Here is an 18,828-nt window from a genome sequence, read left to right on the forward strand (position 1 = left end):
CCGCCATGTTTGTGTAGGGCGCGGCCCTCCCTGCCCACATCGAGAGGAACGGGTGTGCGCGGAGGGCAGTGGAGGGGCGAGAGACAGGACCCTCCTCACCATCTCCCGTAGAAGGCAGCGGAGAGACGGCCCGCAGCACGGTTCTGCCACTGGCCGCGGCCCTCCTTCCGCTCAGAGCATCACTCTGCCTTTCCCAAAGATGGCACCGCGGGATTCGCCCCACTCCAAGATGGCAGCGGGGCGGCCCCGCCCCGAGGCGGTGGAGAGGCGGCGGCGGCGGCCGGGGTGTCCTTGCGGCGGGCCCGGGGCCCGGGTTGCGGGGCCATGCTCGCCTTGGTGGCCAGGGCTGCGGTAAGAGCGACACCGGGAGGGGCGGCTCCGCCAGGACCGGCCGGAGACGGGGCGCGAGGTGGCGGTAGAGGGTCGCTCCGTCGGGCAGGGTACAGAGTGGGCGGGCGGCGAGCCCGGGGCCGTGCGGGGCCTTTAGCCGGGGCAGCGCACACGGTCGCTCCCGGCGGTGCCGCTGTCGGGTCCGGCCCCGCGCCCCGGCCTGGAACACAAGCTCGGGTCCCGGTCAGGGCCGTGCGGGCGGGTGCGCTCGGTGCCACCTCTCCCGGGAGCGGGGCAGGGACCCTGCCGGTGTCAGTCCCCCAGGCCCGCTGGTTTCTTCCCGTGCCTGGCGGCAGCGTGCACGGTGAAGCTGTCCGGGACGGAGATGACAGTGCCAGAATTGTCAGGGTTGGAAGGGATGGATCTCTAGAGATCACCCTGTCCAACCCCCCAGCCAACGCAGGGTCACCTGGTGCAGGTGACACAGGAACGTGTCCAGGTGTGTCTCCAGAGGGGGAGACTCCGCACCATCCCTGGGCAGGCACTAGGGCACAGTGCTCTGCCATCCTCAATGTAAAAAAGTTATTCCTCTTGTTGAGGGCAGACTTCTTGTGTTTCAGTTTATGGCCGTTGCTTCCTCTCCTGTCACTGTGCACCACTGAAGGGAGTCTGGCACCACCCTCTTGACGCCCACTTTGATGATATTCATATGGATTGCTGAGATTCCCTGTCAGCCTCCTCCTCTTCAGATTAAACAGGATGAAGTCACAGTCTGTCACTCTCCTCATACGAGAGATACTCAGGTCCCTTAATTATCTTTATGTGCTCCTCTGGACCCTCTCCACCAGTGCCTTGTCTTGTACTGAGATGTCCAGTTGGGGCTGGACAGGGAGGGGCGAGGGAAGCCCAGGCAGATGGCATCGGTGGCTCCCAACGTGCTGCACACAGGGCAGAGCTGTCAGACTCCTGCCAGGCTTGGGAGCTGCTCTTTGCAGTCCCTTTCTGGTCCTGACAGGAGACAGAGCAGCAGAACAGCAGCCTCAGTGTGGATCCACTCAGTTACTGAGAGGCCAGGCAGGGCACCCAGTTGTTTCTGGGCTTAAGGGGCACACCAGATTATGATTTAAAAATAAAAGACAAACCTCAGACATCCTGGTACTCAACTCTGTGGCTGTGCTAAGAATCAGCTAGGAAATTCCTTCTGCCCCCCAGGAGGTGGATTTCCTTTCCCACCAGCTTTGCAGGTTCTGGAAAAGGTTCTTTGCTGTGTTGGAAGGTGGCTCAGCAGCAATGTCAGCCCACAGGCTAGCCCTGTCTGCACACCTTGCTCCACTGGTGTTAATTTTCCTGCTGCTTGTAGGGAGGATTGGGCTGTTCCCTCTGAGCACACATGCATGGGGAGTGAGGACAGTTAGCATGCATGGTGCCACCTCCAGGACATAAACTTGGGTCTCTCCTGCCTTATGTCCAGGTACCTCTCCCAACAGCTACAGTAGTTTCATGGTCCAGGCAAAGGCTGAAGGAACAACATCCCCACTCCTGCCCTAGCTGGAGCCCAGAGCTTGTCAGAGAGAGGCTCTAGCCAGGTATTGATCAGGTGCCCGGAGGGGCACCTTGAGGGCAGTTGTCGCAATCCAGTGATCTGATAATTCCTGTCCCCTGCCGGAGCTGTGCCAGCCCTGGAGCCCTTCGGTCGCAGCAGTCATGTGGCAGTTGGCTAATGAGGTGACGCCCTGCACGGGCAGCACATTGTCAGGTGGAAGAGGAGACCCACACAGGCCCAGGGAGAGCTTTACGGTCTGTTCTGTCCTACCGGCCATGGATAGGAAGCAGAAGCAAGCAGAGAAGGTACAGTATGCCCAAGCTGCTGTGATCAATACCTTTCATTTCCTCCCAGTTCCACTCTTCTTTTATGCTTCAGTAATTCCTTCTCCTGTTGTTTTTCTCATTCCTTCTGCAAACCTCAATCTCACAGCTCTTCTCAGGTCCCACAGAGACCCAGCTGCCCAAAAACCAGGCAGCTTCTGGGGGCTTTGAACACCTTGTAGATTAGCTCTTTCTTCTCTGTGTTTAACTGCTGGGAGGAGGCGTGGGGACAGCTATTTTCTCACTGTTTTGGAAGTCAAAGGGAGTGTTCTCAGTGGCTTTGCATTCTCAGCACACTGACAATGCAAAGTCCAGAGTCCTGCAAGAGTGTCTGATTCAGTAGATCTGTGGGAGAGGGAGGTGCAGAGGGAACTGGAAACCTTGAGAGTACTATTGAAACATCTTCAAACTGAAGAATGTGCAACCCTGCTCATCCAAAACGATGTTGTTACTCTTTCTGGGGAAAACTGGTGAGTTGATTTCCTGGTGAGCACTTGGGTTTGCTGTGCTATATTTTTCCAGCCAGGGAAGTGGTTGGTGCTTTTTTTCCCACATGACCCAGTTGGATCACAGGAGCCTTTTGGCTTCACCCACAGTTTCCTGAATAGACAGAGAAGAGGCATTTTAATCCTACTCCAAACTTAGCTAAATTCTGCCTCCTCAAAGCCAAAAGGGTAGTTTGGTTTGGCACAAGGGTTCTGCTTTTTTAGCCTTATGCTTTTGTAAGAATTAGTGAAAGTTTCTGATAGTATATGATTATTTTTTTCACAACTTTCTTCCCACTTACCATGGGATGGAAGGGTTTGACTTTGTCATCACATGGAGACTCTCAACTGGAAGGTGTCCACAAAGTGGGGAGATGTGCCATTATCCCAACAGCATTTTCTCTGAGGAGTGACAATAGGGATCTCGGAGTTTCTCTTTCACAGCTTTCCTGGATGTCCTGCACCCTTCTCCAGCACCCAGCTGTGCTCTGCTCCCAGGCTGGGACACCCATGTGCCCACGGAGAGGCTGGGATGGAGTCTCCTAAATCCAGGTTCTTTGCTCCTTCGGGGGAAGTTCTGTCTCGACATTTGCTCTGTGCTTTGCAGGCCAGGCCCTGTGGCCTGCTGAAGCAGACAGCTCTCAACAAGATCGTGGGCAGATTCCAGCTGCACCAGGAAGCTCTGCCCCACCTGCCCGTGCCCCCACTGCAGCAGACCCTGGACCGGTACCTGCTGGCCCTGGAGCCCATCATCAGCCCCGAGGAGCTGAGCCACACGCAGCAGCTCGTGGCCGAGTTCCGCAAGCCGGGAGGCGTCGGCGAGAGGCTGCAGAAAGGCCTGGAGAGAAGAGCCAGGAAAACAGAGAACTGGGTAGGTCAGGGCTCTGGGCCCAGCTCTGGTCTGGGAGGGTGGAGGGGTGATGTTCATCTCTTCCCTGTCCTGGCTGCATCCACTGGTACCTGTGTTTTAATGGTGTCACCTTCCTGACCAGTGTGCTGCTGATCTCCCCAAGCTGTGCAAACTCCTCACCAGGGCTTGGGTGAGCAGAGAGATTATGGCAGAACAGCGAGTCACTGGCCCTGCCTCTGGCTGCTGAAGGCTTGAACCTGTCAGCATCACACAGCTGCTTCAAGAAGTTGAGTGAAACCCTCTGCTCAAGCCCTGCACCAAAAGCCACCCATGCCTTGTTCAAATCCTCCTTTCCCCTTCCACCTGTGTAGTACAAACCCCTGCAATCCCCCCTTTGTTTGCAAAGTGTGGGACAGAACTGGGGGCAGGATGCTGAGACCCATCAGGCAGAATTGGGTTGGACAGCGGCAGCAGCTCCCTGCATGTTTTCTTTTTCCATCCCAGCTCTCAGACTGGTGGCTGAAGACAGCTTACCTGGAATATCGCTTGCCAGTTGTGGTCCACTCCAGCCCAGGTGTGGTTTTACCTAAGCAGGATTTTCTGGATCGACAAGGTCAGCTGAGGTAAAATCCTTTTCTACCTTCCCTTAGGTTATAGGTGGGATGTGCTCAACAGGGATGAGGGTATTAAGGCAGATTGGGAATGAGTAATGTAGTCCCCAGGTCTGAGCTGTCTTTGCTGTAAGGGCAAGGCTGCCAGGCTGTAAGGAAACTCCTGGTTGCACCTGTCTAAATATTTCATGAGGGGAGAAAACCAAAGAGTCTAGTGGTTCAGGTATTAAACAAGGACTAAGAAACTACATTGAGGTCTTTGTTCAAGCACAGATATTCACTGCAAAATGGGCCCATCACTGGCTGACAACATTGTGAGGATGTACTGGAGGCACTGTGATTGAGTGTGCAGTTGAAGGATGCACAGAAAGTAGCCCAGGCATGTGAAGATCACCCAGAAATGCCTCTGGAGTTTGCTAGTTTATAGGATGGAGGAGCCTGAAAGGGACTGTCCCCCATTGTGATTCATGTTTTGGGAAACCACAGTGACCAGGCCTTCCCACTCCAAGCTTTTCCTTGCAATCAGACCCTGCCATGCCCTCTCTTCCTCGTGGGCTCCCTTTAATTTTTAACCACCACTAGCAGTGTGTTTTGAATCCATCTGCAAAACTAAAGCAGTGACCTTTACACAGGTACCTTTGCCACAGTTACCAGTCAGCATTGCCCTGGCAGATCAAAAGTACCAGCCAGGGGATCAATGAGGCTGAGAACAAATCCTCCCTCCCACCCCTCGATACACCTGAGCAGAGGATTAGCCTCACAACAGTGCAAGAGTACACAAATGTCTTGAAAGCTCTCTGTCGTATTATTCACTCTTAAGTTTTCCAAATAATCTGGAGAGCTGCAAGTGCCCAACCAGTGAAATTCAGCAGTTGCATAAGAAGGTGGGCTCCTGTGTAAAATACAATTTAAATGTGTGTTTGGGTAGTTTGTGGCTGCACAAAGAAGTTTGACAGTGCAGCTTGAAACTAAAGCTTCCACAAGCAAAAGGCAAAGTTGGAAAGTGGTGGTTTTTTACTACTTAACCTGGCAAAACTGCTGGCTGAAAACAAGTCAACCAGCCTCCCCCGTCTCCTTGGGCCCAAACTCTGCTTCCAGGCTGTTAATTCTTTGGAAAGGAACACAGACACTCTTACTGGTGTTTCCCTCATGTTTTGCAGTAAGGCTGAGGAGTTTTAATTGAAAACTACTTTGCAGAATGTCTCATTTCACAGAACCCTTAGGTTCTTGGAGTTGTGTCCTTTGATCTTTCCTTGGGATGGGCAGGCTAGCCAATCTAAAGGATACTGCCTGCAAATGCCAAATGTTGGCACCATGTCACTCAGCCAAAAACACAACCCCCTGTCCCAGTAACCTCCTGCCTCCTTCCTGCAGGGACAGGTGGGAGCTCCCATGTCAGAGAAGGCCAATCTAGATAAGAGAAGGTCACTTCCAGCTAAGCAGCTTGATGTGGCATGTCACAGCCCTGCTGGGAGGTGGCATTGGCACTGTTTACATTGATCCTGGTAAACACAACACCTCAGTGTCCTCATGCAGCACATCTGCTTTGTTTCCAAGCCCTCAGTGCCAGAGGAAGGTTCTCCAGAGTTATGTTAGCAGTAGGATATTCACTGGGGTAGGAACTCAGTCAGTGTTGTCTTAGATGCAGGGAGAAACAGCTGCATCTTGGCTTGACATTCCAAGATGGCCCCTAGCCAGGGAAAGGCAGAAATCCTTGGTGCTGTTTTAATGCTGAGAATCAGAACTCAGATATGATAAAACTGTAACATATCAGTAGCAAACACTGCTGTTAGAGGGTCACTAATGCATGACTGAATCCTTCTTTCTTGAAAGCTGTCCAGAGTTCCTTGGCTGTGTAGTAAGACACATAAAAAAAGAAAGTGCTACACAGTACGACTATCCAGCAATTTCAAATCACAGCCCAGAGTGGCTGTGTCAGTGAACCAGAGATGAGCACAACAGGGGCTTGGCAGAAAGGCTGAGCTTCCTGAGGAGCAGAGAACAGCTCTGCTAATCCTCCTCAGCTCGTCCCTCAGCCCCAGACACATCTGTGCCTGATCTCAGCTTGTTACATTTGGTATTTTTCCAGGTTTGCTGCCAAGCTGATCGAGGGTATCCTGGATTTCAAGGCCATGATTGACAAGTGAGTTACTGACCCACCTGAAAGCTCACACCTTCTTTAACGTCACAGAGAGGTTGAACCTTGTCCATAAATCTGCCACAAAGAGAGGCAAGAGATGACAGCACAGATTTGGAAAGAGATACTGTAATCCCCAGTCCCCTCCTGTGGAAAAAAGCAAACTTACTCTTCTGTCTTCACGTTCTTTGTTTACCTTAATGCTTTCATTGGCATGGGAACATGCTTGGAGGGAGCAAGCACGACTGACAGTCTTACAGAGCTTTGCACTTCTGTTTGCTCACAGGACAAGCTACAGCTCAGGCAGCAGGAATTTGAGTCTCTAACATTGGGTTCCTGGTGTTTCTCACCTCCCAGCTAGATGGAATGAGCTCTAGAGAAATTTGTTCCTCCCTTACCCTTTTTCTTCTAGTCACCAGCAAATTTCTGCTGGACACACCTTATTTAAAGTCCAAAAATATGTTTACCAACACCAACAGTCAGACAAAGTTCAGGGTGGTTGGAATATGACTGCAGAAGCAAGTGATTGAGCCCCTGCCTAGTTCATGAATCACATCAGGTACTCGTCACTCAGAGCCACAGCCATGGACTAGGTCCAGAGACCTGATTCTCTGGTGTCACAGAAAGGACAGTGGTTTTTCTCCTTCCCAAATGAAAGGCCAGCAGACAGACATTTTTTGTAGCCTGTACTAAGAAAGCTGCTAGGAATGGGGAAGGACAGCCCCTTTTTTATGCCACCAATACCTTTAGGTTTTGCCAGAGGAAGGGAGGGAGGGAGTGCAGCTGCAGGGCAGAACCTGTGACCTGTGTGGGGACTACAGGCCCGCTCACACTGATCTGTTCTCTCCCTCCTTCCTCCTTATCTTGCTGTGTGCCCAGTGAGACCCTCCCAGTGGAGTACATGGGTGGGAAGCCCCTCTGTATGAACCAGTACTACCAGATCCTCTCATCCTGCCGCATTCCCGGGCCCAAGCGGGACTCCATTGTCAACTATGCCAAAGGCAAAAAGCAGTCCAGACACATCACAGTCGTTCATAACTTCCAGGTAAGGCAACTGCTGGGCTTTCAAGGTTGGTTGAGGTGCAAGTGTCCCTTTTGCTAGCTGTTTATACAGAGGAAAGGGAATAACAGTCTCTGCCCACAAGGTTTTTCTCACCAGGGATATGTTCCTCCTCCCTTTATCCCCTTTGGCCAGCAGCAGAATTTCCACGTGTAACCAGCAGACTAGAGGCAGAAAAATACTGTCTTCCTTCCTCTGTTTCTTGTCCCTGTAATTCCTGTCTCTCAAAGCCCAGACACCATGTCTGCAACTGGAAACTGAAAGTGAAATTTGGATAACAAACCCTCCCACTGCAACTTAGTCTCAGAAACAGGAATTCCTCCTTGGTCCTTGTTACCATGGCTTCATAAAACCAGGACTGTATTTATGCTCTGCAAAGGAAGCTGGACTTGGGTCTCAATTCTGAGCATCCTTCAAAAGTCTTGCAAGCTGAGTTCTTCAGCCAGGCCTTACCTTCTCAAAGTAGCTGTTCCCAGTTTCCGGGGCAGGACAGTTGTCTTCTCTCACTGTCTCTGTCCCTGTCTATTCTTCTCATGTTCAGTTCTTTGAGCTGGATGTTTACAACAGTGATGGATCTCCCCTTACTGCTGAGCAGCTCTTCATTCAGCTGGAGAAGATTTGGAACACCTCCCTCCAAACAAACAAAGAACCTATTGGGATCCTCACCACCAACCACCGAAACAGCTGGGCAAAAGCCTACAACAACCTCCTGAAAGGTCTGTAGAGCCCCTAACACACATCTGGTAAGAAACACTCCAGATCCTTGAACAACAAACCTCCCCACTGTGCTCTGCTCAGTTTTTTCTTTTGGAAGCTTGTTTTGGACAGATAACATGAGCTTTCCACCTTAAAGAAGCAATCATTGCAATCTGTTATAATTTTTGGGTTGGGAGGTACAGATTCAAAGTATGAAGTTTAGTGAAATCCCAGAGTTTGTGGCCTTGCAAATGGGTAGGATGTAAGAAAATTGAAAAAAGGAGAGTGAATGCAGCCATGTTCACACCTGTAACAGCCCAGCTGGCTGCAATTTTAATAGCTGTGTGCACCCCCACTGAGGTACGGTGGGAACCCAACACCGCGTCCTTCAAATCCACTCTTTCAAATTTCTCTCCTTCCAATGACACAACTGCCTCTTACTCACAGTTCATTTCTCTCCCAGATAAGACCAACAAGGAGTCGGTGCGTGCGATTGAGAAGAGCATCTGCACCGTGTGCCTGGACGCCCCCATGCCCCGGGTGTCCGAGGACATCTACAAGAGCCGCGTGGCCGCGCAGATGCTGCACGGCGGCGGCAGCCGCTTGAACAGCGGCAACCGATGGTTCGACAAAACCCTGCAGGTAAGAACTGATGCTCTAAAAGTACTGAAGAGGTGGCTCTGGAGGTGTTTCCTGAGACTACAGAAGTCTAAAAACTCCCAGGAACCTTTTGCAGCAAAGGTCCTCATGTCAAGAGAGTAGAAAAGGGAGATGAGGAGTGGTGGCTGACGGTGTGAGATCCTGTGGTTCCCCCTGCAGTCACCAGCATTTGCTGCTGCCTCAGGGACTTGTTTCTTTTCTGCCTCTGCCCACGTTTATTCAGTGCAGCAGGTCTTTGTGTTCCTTATAAATCAATTTTCTGCCTGCGGTCAACAATGCCTCATCTGCTCAGAGGCAGCCAAAACGATGGGAGGTCTGTTCCTTAGATGTCCTCCAGGCTTGTCACTTTTCCTGGTTCTGCCAGAAGCTGCCCAATGGCATTTTGTTTAGTTTTTTGAAACATGCACCGCCATCTCACAGAGCATCCCTCTGATCTCTTCTCCATTCAGTCTTGTCAAGATCCTTCAACAGCAGCTGCTGTTGGAGCTTTTTCCTTCATTAGTTGGTATATCCTGGCTTGCAGATTATAGCAATGGTGCTTTAGAGGACTCTTCTCATACCTGCTGAACTCTTCATAGTGTTTTCAGCTACTCTTCATAGTGTTTTCAGGAACTCTTCACCAAGGGGATAAAGTTTAGATGTTCCAGCTCATTGAAAAGTAAGGGTCAGCCAGCATGTGGCAATGTTATTCCTGTCCTTTGGGTGTATCTCAGTAAACCAGAGCCACTGCACCTTTCTGTATGGCCAAATCACTGAGCACACCATTATGTCAGGCACACCCTTATCCAGGGAGTTTTGCAAACTGTAACAATGCTCTTCTGCAATTTATCTTCTGCACCTGCTGAAAGGATTCCCCTGCTGTGCTGCTAAAGGAGACCCCTCAGAGTGCAGAGACAGGCTCTGACACAGACAGGGAGACACTGAGGTCTCTCTGGGTATCTTCTGCCTCACACACTGGCTGTCTTCAACACTGTCCCCTCTCATGCTTCTGTCCCAGTTCATCGTTGCTGAAGATGGCTCCTGTGGTCTCGTATATGAGCACGCTCCCTCCGAAGGCCCACCCATCGTTGCTCTTCTGGACCACATAGTGGAGTTCACGTGAGTCCTGCCCCTGCTTTTCCTCAGCTTTGGAGATCCCTTATTGGCACTGTGGGGGGTCTGTCAGGCTGTAATCAGGGTCACAAGGTGTCAGGGAAGGTCTCCTGTGCATTTCTGTCCAGGCTGTGGTCTCATGCCAAAGGTCTGCTCAAACTGAACCATTTCTCTGTGCAGGAAGAAACCCGAGACGGGCAAATCGCCCACAGTTCATCTGCCAATGCCCAAAAAGCTGCGGTTTAACATCACCCCAGAAATCAAGAATGACATAGAGCAGGCAAAGCAAAACCTCAACATGTGAGTATGGAGAACTGGGTGGGTAACTGAGGAAGTAATTCTTGTCCCCCTTTGGAGCCTGTCAGTGGTTTAAATGAGGCTTTCCCCACTGCAGCCAGGGAGTTTTCCCAGTGACTTTTGGGCTCAACAGCATTGAGCTGAGCTGAAAAGCACTGCCAGGAATAAGGTCAGAGGAGCTAGAAAAGGGTTATTACTGATTCATCCCATTTGCTAAGAAAGAGCAAAGCTTTACTGGATCCAGCCAAGAATACTGGAGTATAAATCCACACATGACCATCTAATCTGGTGGAGATTTTCAGCAGTGGCCAAAAATTCTTACCTTTGTGGTGCTGCCCAAAGAGATCTGTGTGTGCTGGAGCTCTCTGCATAAGTCAGATCCAGATGGCCTGTTCCCCCTGAGCCTTGAGAAAGCAAATCCATTCCACTGTGTTATAAGAATGGGCAACAAACAAAGGAACAGTTCCTCTTTCTTTCCTTGTAGAATGGTTGAAGATCTGGATATCAAAGTCATGGTCTTTCATCAATTTGGGAAAGGTTTCCCCAAGTCAGAGAAGATAAGCCCTGATGCTTTTATCCAGCTGGCCTTGCAGCTGGCATACTACAGGTAAGACCACCCACAGGTCATTCCTCAACCTCCTCACTGACAGACTCAAACATGTGAGCCTGCTAAAGCTGGCACAGACAAGGCTCTCCCAGGGCAGGCTCACTTGTGTGACTTTCTCCTCGCTGTCCCAGGATGTACAGCCGCGCCTGTGCCACGTACGAGAGCGCGTCACTGCGGATGTTCCGCCTGGGCCGCACCGACACCATCCGCTCCACCTCCGTGCACTCCCTCAAGTTTGTGCAGTCCATGGACAGCCCTGACAAATCGGTGAGGACCTCAAAGAAGTGGAGTAAGAGGAATCCAGAAAAGAGAAAAGCTGTTTATTTGGCTAACCCTGTGTCATCTGGTTTCAGCTAAGGAGGGCTGCACCCCATATTGAGCTAAACCATAGCTTGCAGTATCTTTACACATCAGAGGTTTGATTTGACTTTTCTATCGTATGCACTGAAAGCCTGGGAAACATCATGTGGATGTTTCTAAGCCCACCAAAAAGTCCTTTGTAAGGCTGTTCAGCTACTCACACTAAGTTCTGCTACTGATGGATGAACTCTATTCAGAATGAAGTAATGCTGCCAAACAAAATGATGCAGAAATTAAATCTAGTAAATATAAATGAATTTCATACAGACACACAAAGCAGAAATGTCCTCCATCCTAGAGAACAGCCAAAATGAGGTTCTCCATTCTGCAGAAAAACTTAAACAGATTTGTGTGTTCACAGGACCAGGAGAAAGCTGACCTGCTGAGGAGAGCCACACAGGCCCACAGGGAATACACAGACATGGTGAGTGTCCTCTGTACAGACAGATTTTGGGGGTTTACCAAGCAAATGAGAGCTCTGAGGAAAGACAAGACCTGAACATCTTTTGCTCCTGACACAGCAGTGGTGTGGCCATCAGTGTTGCAAAGGTCTGATCTGACATTGCTGCACAGCCACAGACTAAATCCTCCCAAGCTGGTGTGTAAGTGTCCTTTGTGACTGGCCTAAAGGAGAGAATCAAATATTACAATAGCTTCATTTCTTACTATCATTGTTGCTGATAAACACTGAAGTTGCACAAGGAGCCCTTAAACCAGAGGGAGTCCATGGGCAGGAACTGTAAGGTTGTTTGCACTGGTGTGTTTAATTTCACAGTCCTTACAAACAAGATTATTGGTCTTAAAAGCAACATCTAGTTTCCTTCTAACTTTAGAGACTTTTTAGAAGTGTTCTTTTCTTTAACCCAAAGAAATAGTTTTGCTCAGGCCTGGCTTTCATCTGTCCATCCTTGCTTTCCCCAGGCCATACGGGGCAATGCCATAGACCGGCACCTCCTGGGGCTGAAGCTCCAGGCAATTGAGGACCTGGTGAGCATCCCTGAGCTCTTCATGGACACAGCCTATGCTGTTGCAATGCACTTCAACCTCTCAACCAGCCAGGTACAACTCATCTGAGCCAAAAGCTCTCTCTGTTCCTTTTCATGCCTTCCTTCTCCATGTTTCTCTTTGGTTCCTTTTCGTTAGAAACTCACCTACATTGGGTCAGAAATTTGTAAGTCAATCCCACAAGCTACAGATCTGATCTTACACCTGCCACAGTCCCTCACTATCATAACCAAAGCCAAGATCACCAAGAGTGGTGTCTAAATCAAAGTGATATCAATGAAGTCAGCAGCCAGAACAGCTTTGTGTTAAGTGCTGTGCTCTGATTCTTACTGAATAATTCTACTTGTGACTTACTACAAGCTTGCCCTGGGGAGAGGCACTCCTGTGCAAATGCAGAGGAAAACACATTGCTGATAAATGGTAGGATCCAGCACATGTGATGGGAGGTGAGGGTGACCAAAGGCCCTACTACAGCAGTTTAATGAGATGAGTTTCCTTTGTTGACAGAGCTATTTCCATGTGATGGTTTCATTTTTCTCTGACTGGTCAGAAGGTTTTAATCACATTGTCTCCACAGGTGCCAGCCAAGACAGATTGTGTGATGTGTTTTGGTCCCGTGGTTCCAGATGGCTACGGAGTGTGTTACAATCCGATGGAGGAACACATCAACTTTGCAATTTCAGCCTTCAATAGCTGTGCTGACACAAACGCAGCCCGCATGGCACATTACCTTGAGAAAGCACTGCTAGACATGAGGATCTTGCTCCAGGCTGCTCCCAAATCCAAACTGTAAGAGGGAAACCCCCCCTGTTAAATGGGCTATCCCTGATGCACTGAAGCTCCCAGTTCCTCAGAAAACGATTCAGAGAACAGCTTGCCCTGGAACCTAAGAAGGTATCTACCATTTGTTTTCAGCAAGATGTTACAGAATAGTCACCCACAGATGTCAGACTCTGTAGTGAGAGGAAACACTGCCCCAAACCAAAGTAGAACTGAGAGGGCCTCTCCCATCAATGCAAAGTGCACCTTCCTGTCCTCAAAGAGGACGCAAATATGATTTTTATGAAAACTACTGTAAGGGAATACAGAAAGCACAGTCCTTGCCAGTGTCTAAATCCGTTTGGTAAGGAAGGTAGTTCTTGTCCATGAGAAGCAGGGAATGATTATTGTATGATAGAACTACTGTAAGACCAAGTCTTTTTCCTGGTTTCATCTTCTGAAGAGCATCTTCCAGTCTTGACTGAAGATTTTTCTACTGCTCCAGCAAAGCCTTCATCATTCAGCTTCAGCAAGGGGAGAAGGAAGTTTAGCCAGAGCAGATCCAGTCTTGTTAGAGTACACTGCACTACTTATCCCAGGCATTCCAACCAGTACAGGCTCTACAGGAATGTTCCTTTCCCCTTGTTCAGGACACTGGGATCTCCTTCGTCTTACCCTGACCCTCTTAACACAGGACATGACTTGATACAAACTGAGGTGATTTTTACTGTTTCAGGTTATTTTCTTTGTTGTTCTTGGTCTGGGCTTTTTGTTAAGCTTCCTGCCATGGTCCTACCATTGATCATCCAGCTCAGCCTTAAGCTTTTTCCTCATAAACCTTCTACAAAACTCTCCTCATGTAAGTTCTGCCAGCTTTGGCTTTAGGTACCTTCATATCTGCAGAGATGAGAAGGAATTTCCTAGGCATTTAGCAGGACTTGCTTCATTGTACCTTTCTTTGGAGCTGAGGAAAAGAAAAAGATGCTGACTCTTTATTAACAAGCCACATGCCTGATGTCCTTCAGGACACACACATTAACCCAATGTGGTTTTACACCTTGCTTTCAGAAACAGCCTTTTTGTGCACAATGTTATGCCTGAGCTGCGGACAAATAAGGATGTTTCTGATCAGGAACTCCAACACATACTTCCATTCCTGGCCCACAGAGTTGAAATCTGTTAAAGGGCAAAGGAAAAACAGCTGCAGAAACCCTTCTTTCACTCTGCTGTAACAAGGCATAAAATGTTGAAAAACAGGAAGAAAGCTGTAGGGCTTTTTCTGCACTGTTCCTGCACAGCACCGTTTCTGCCACTCTGGGGAGTTATTTCTTACTGAAATACTACTCCAATTTGTGTCAGCTTTATTCTGTGAGAGAACATACTCATATGATACTGTTTTTATGTTCAGTTGACAAACTTGAGACAGTAAAAGATTATATATAAACATTAACATACAATGGTAGCATAGGAACTACTTCCAACCCATCTGTCAGAACTCAAGCTCCTGACTACACTTTTATTTAGTAAAACCATATGGTAATAAAGAATTCTAGTGCTCTTTCTGCAGTAGGAATTCTGTATTTAAATTGCACACCCTTCAAGATGTGTCTGCTGGGATGTCACCATAAATAAGAAGCATTAGGAGTGTGATGGCCTGTTTTGTTAACAGGGAAATAATTGCAAGGGACATGATCAAAGTGCCTTGATGAACATACATGAACAAATTTGCACTAAAGCTTTTTAAAGTAAAAGAAGAAAAAATAATTCTAATTTGTTTCTCAAAATATACATGCCAATGCTCTTGGCATTTTTTTCCTGAAAGGATGTTATTTCAAAGCTTCTATCTTATACCTAATAACATACCTTAAAAGAGGAAAATTTAATTGAAACTCACCTGCACAGCCAGTGATTGTATTGAACTTGATTGAACTGCCACTTTCACATCATCTACATGGATTTAGTTGATCTTTTAGAAGAATCCTGAATGGAGTGAGATAGCCTAAAAACATGAATAGGAGCACTGCAGACCTGCAAGCAGAAATCCCTGCTCTGGTGACTCCTCTGTATCAATCAGACTGAAAACTACTAGAGGATACTCAGTATTATCAAACTCTAAGTGACTGTGTAAATACTACAGACAAGAACAAACCTTACTGGAATAACATCTGGATTCATGGAGCCTTTTACATGGAAAAAAATATTCATTTTGCCAAAGTAATCCTCCCCCCATACTGAATCAGCCTCTGTTACCAGGGGATGAATTATTTTTCCATGTCTGCAATGCCTTCAAGCACAAGTAGCACTACTGAAGTATTTAACACTGGCCCTTTTCCATTTCTGTCTCAAAGGGGAAGGCTCTCAAAGCAAAGTGCCTATTAAAGACTAAGCATAAGCATGTGCTGATGAAGACTGTACCTCAGAAGATTGGATTGATCTATTCTGGAACTAAATCTGGACATCCCACTAGCTTCAGCAGAGTACAGCTGCAGGGAGCAGACTAAAAGAGATACAAGATTCATAAACCACCTAATGCATCCTTACTAAAACACAGAGCTGAAATTCAGATGAATGAGGTTGATTTTTAAAGTGCTTGAAAGGACACTAAAATCATTACAAGGTTTTTCCTTTAGAAAGTCTTTTCTTATTGTACAAGTTCTAAAATGTGATGTCCTTCTGGTTTGTATCTTCAAGATTTTTTCACTGTTGACTTACTGAATACTCTTCTCCCTGTTTCTGATTGTTTTATCAAGAGATGCCCATTGTCTTAAAGGCACATTAAGCAGAAGAAACTAAAGCTCCAGAAAAATGACTGATTTGGAACAAATTATTTCAGAAACTCGTAGACTGAAAATATTCAGATAACTCTTGGGGTGAGTGCAATTTTTGACACAGCCTGGTAGTGTTGCATGTTTTGCTGGTTAGCTGTGTTAAATACTGTTGGGTAGTGGGATCCATGTCATGCAAAGTTTGGAAATGTTTGTTGAATAAACTGGGACACAATAAACAGATAAATGCTACAAAAAGGCTTAAAACTGCTTAAACACTGCAGAAGTTACATAACTGCCCTTAATGGGACAATGATTGTGTGGGGACAGCAAGAACAGTGAACCACATCATTCTGTCACCTTCCTTTTATTGTCATATCTCCATCCAGCCCCCTTGAGTACAGGGGAGGAAGAGAAAGCATCTGCTTGCAAAGCCACATATTCCAAAGAAAACATTCAGTTTCAGAAAACTAGTGGCAGGAGATTTCATATAAGTGTAGGATAATAAGGCAGAGCTCAAATCTTTTTCCTGCACAGCACCATTTAGTTAAGAAAATCCATGGAATCACTAAGGAATTTCTACCATATATCAAGTATTGCAAAGATTTCTGAAAAGGTACAGCAAAAGTAGGCAGAAGATGCAGATTACAAACAATTCAGAGAGAACAGAGGAGAGTTTATTACAGTGTCTTACAAGAGCTCTTCTTCCTTTCCCTCACTCCTAAGAATTACTGTAGGAAGCTTAGGTTTGAAGGCAACATGAAGTGGAACAGCTTTTTACGCTGCACTGCTCTCCATGAGGAGATGAACACTCTTCCCTATGCTCAATAGGTGTTTCCATATATTTATTTTTTCCAGCAGTCTGTTGTAACAGCTCGAGAGGCTGGGGAAGTGCTAAGCCACTCCTGAAACAATCCACTCCTTCAGCAACCTTGGAAGAGAGGTGTGATCTCTGTTCTGGCTTTGTCAGTGCACTTACAAAAGATATAAAGAGAAAATGAATGGTTTTGCTAGACATAAGTACCAGTTTTCAGACTGAAACATATGGTACCACCATGTCACGGGACCTGTCTGATGTCCTGTCTCATCCCAACAGAGCTGGTCTAAGGCAGATCAAATGTCCTTGTGAAAGCTGCAAGATGCCTCTTGATTATGATGCACCTTCAAAGCAGATCCAGTGCTTGGGTCCTTCAGATATTACAGGATTGCTTATGTTATGCTAAACAGTTCTTAAAAAATTTATATATATATCTACTTGCTGTACCAACTGAAAACAGTTAATTTACTACCCGTAGCTATTTAAACACAGAAATTTAAACAGCCTTCATTCCTGATCTCCTGAATCAGGATCACTTTCTACAGTTTACACTCTGAGTGTCCAACAGCAGCTCCCGCTCCACACAAACACACAAACTCCTATAGCAACAGGCACAGATGAAAACTTAAAAAAAAATAACCAGGATGAACAGAAAAAAAAAATCTGACTTCAAGCAGCTTTATAATGCAGGAGTCTGATTAAAGTGGAGATAGTAAAACAAGCAGCAAGACTGAGATGTGACAGTCATTTTACCTCTGCTCATGACTGCATCGAAGGCACACCGATGACCTTTGAGCCAGTTCAGAAGCTGTCCTTTATCTGTGAAAGTTCAAGTCAATTGTGCTTTGAATAAATACTTCTCTGTAGTTACACTTGAACTGCTGCATTATATACTAGAAATACAGAAAGTGTCCATGCACAGCCCTGAAGCACTGTGAGTATAGCCCTTGGCAGGTCACTGATGGCTCACAGAGGTCGTAGGCATCACCAGCACACAGAGATGGCAGGCACACTCCCACAGAGACACAGCACCCAGAGCGCCACCGGCCCCACGCACAATCCATGGAAGAAGGATGGAGAGCAAAACTTGCTGGTAGGAGTTCAGCATTCAAGGTTACAGCTGCAGAACCCCAACCAAGCTACTGTGATGGAGCCTCTGCTAGGATAAATTCCCTACTTGGAGTTCATGGATGGAGTCTAACAGGGCTCTTCAAGGAGTAATTCAGAGAGCAGCTGAGCTAGGTATTAGTCATTTGCCTTGTTCATTTATGGTTGTCACTATGTTCATTCTTAAAAATCCCTCCCTTAAGCTTTAACAGGAAAAAAAATCCAGTGCTTAAGACAGAGACCAGCAACGGAATTTTGTAAGGCTTTGGGCTGACTCTCACTGGAGCACAGCACTGCTTATAACCAATGGGCTTCCCAGTGCCCTCAGCACAATCAGTACAACAAAAGCTGTACAGATCACAGCAACCCTGAGATAATAAAAGTATAAAGGAAGAGATGGAATAAATGTGAGATATGTATGATAGTCTTGCCACCTAGAAGAGATTCTGAAAAGGACACTCTTGCTAATTACACAACAGGAGCAGCAGTGGAAAAAAAAATAAGAGTCAGTATATTTGTGTTTTTCTTTGTTTTACACACACACTCCTCTTAACTGGTATCCGTGCAGGATTCCCTGCAGAACTGTCACTAGTGTTAAAAATTAGATCTTTATAGTCTGTCTTTTTGTCTGTACAAAGTACAGTTGGAATTGATTTTGATCTCCCAAACTGACTGCAGAAAGGAAAGTCTTCTTCTCCCTTCTGTCTTGGTCACCCCTCCTAGATCCCCTCCCTCCTAAGAACCATGTAAGAATTAGAAGCCCTAATTAAACATGACCAACTTGAGATTATAGTTTTGTCATCTTCTTCCAAAAAAAAAAGTAAAAAAAAAAAAGCAAAACACACAATCAACGCCTCACCCACCCCATAAACAATAGTTCAATTTAAAAAAATAAATAAATAGTGTGTATATTTCATGCTGAAAAAAAAAGTCACAGAAAGGATTCATTTTTGGTTTTCCCTCCCCCGAACACGACACCAGGCATTTTCTCCCCCCTCCCCTGACGTAGACACGATGGTACATCCAACCATGTGCATCTGTGTTCAAAATGAGTTTCTACTCCTGCACGGTCCCACATGCATCAGGGAGCATCCAGCTTAGCTGCTAAAGCAGAGCAAAGGCTTTCAGGTTTTGGGTATGGTCCCTGCCTGTTCCTTTGGTCCGTCTGTAAAAAGGCTCCTTGCTGCTCCCAGGTCTCTGCTCTTGTGTGTCCATTACAGCGCGCCCTGGTCCCGGTCACTGGAGCTTCGTACCCAGCTTGCGCTGTCTGTTCCTGCAAGGCAGCACAGGGGAACCCAGCTGTCACAGACATATTTTATGGAAA

General features: G+C 47.3%; 2 protein-coding genes across 4 annotated transcripts in view; one reads left to right on the top strand and one right to left on the bottom strand.

The window, feature by feature from the left end:
- The first annotated feature begins 1 nt into the window (after position 1).
- CRAT (carnitine O-acetyltransferase) lies at positions 2–17,712 on the top strand. 3 transcript variants are annotated; one of them, XM_030961198.1, is made up of 15 exons: positions 2–351; positions 2,076–2,178; positions 3,289–3,552; positions 4,036–4,154; positions 6,232–6,285; positions 7,159–7,324; positions 7,881–8,055; positions 8,499–8,677; positions 9,693–9,793; positions 9,968–10,087; positions 10,569–10,691; positions 10,823–10,958; positions 11,413–11,475; positions 11,973–12,110; positions 12,634–17,712. In XM_030961198.1, exons 1-15 carry the CDS (start codon positions 200–202, stop codon positions 12,847–12,849), a joined length of 2,109 nt encoding a protein of 702 aa, XP_030817058.1. In that variant the 5' UTR covers positions 2–199; the 3' UTR covers positions 12,850–17,712. The 3 variants fall into 3 exon arrangements, with proteins under 3 accessions (XP_030817058.1, XP_030817060.1, XP_030817059.1); XM_030961199.1 differs by having other exon boundaries at positions 310–351; positions 2,087–2,178; XM_030961200.1 differs by lacking the exon at positions 2,076–2,178 and having other exon boundaries at positions 214–351.
- Positions 14,934–18,828, bottom strand: part of DOLPP1 (dolichyldiphosphatase 1) — a 17,797-nt gene continuing 13,902 nt past the window's right edge. The window contains exon 8 of the mRNA XM_030961203.1: positions 14,934–18,777. Within this exon, the coding sequence (XP_030817063.1) occupies positions 18,741–18,777 (37 nt within the window). The 3' untranslated portion in view covers positions 14,934–18,740. The remainder of the gene's footprint in view (positions 18,778–18,828) is intronic.

The sequence above is a fragment of the Camarhynchus parvulus genome, chromosome 17, assembly GCF_901933205.1.
Source record: "Camarhynchus parvulus chromosome 17, STF_HiC, whole genome shotgun sequence".
Lineage (NCBI taxonomy): Eukaryota > Metazoa > Chordata > Aves > Passeriformes > Thraupidae > Camarhynchus > Camarhynchus parvulus.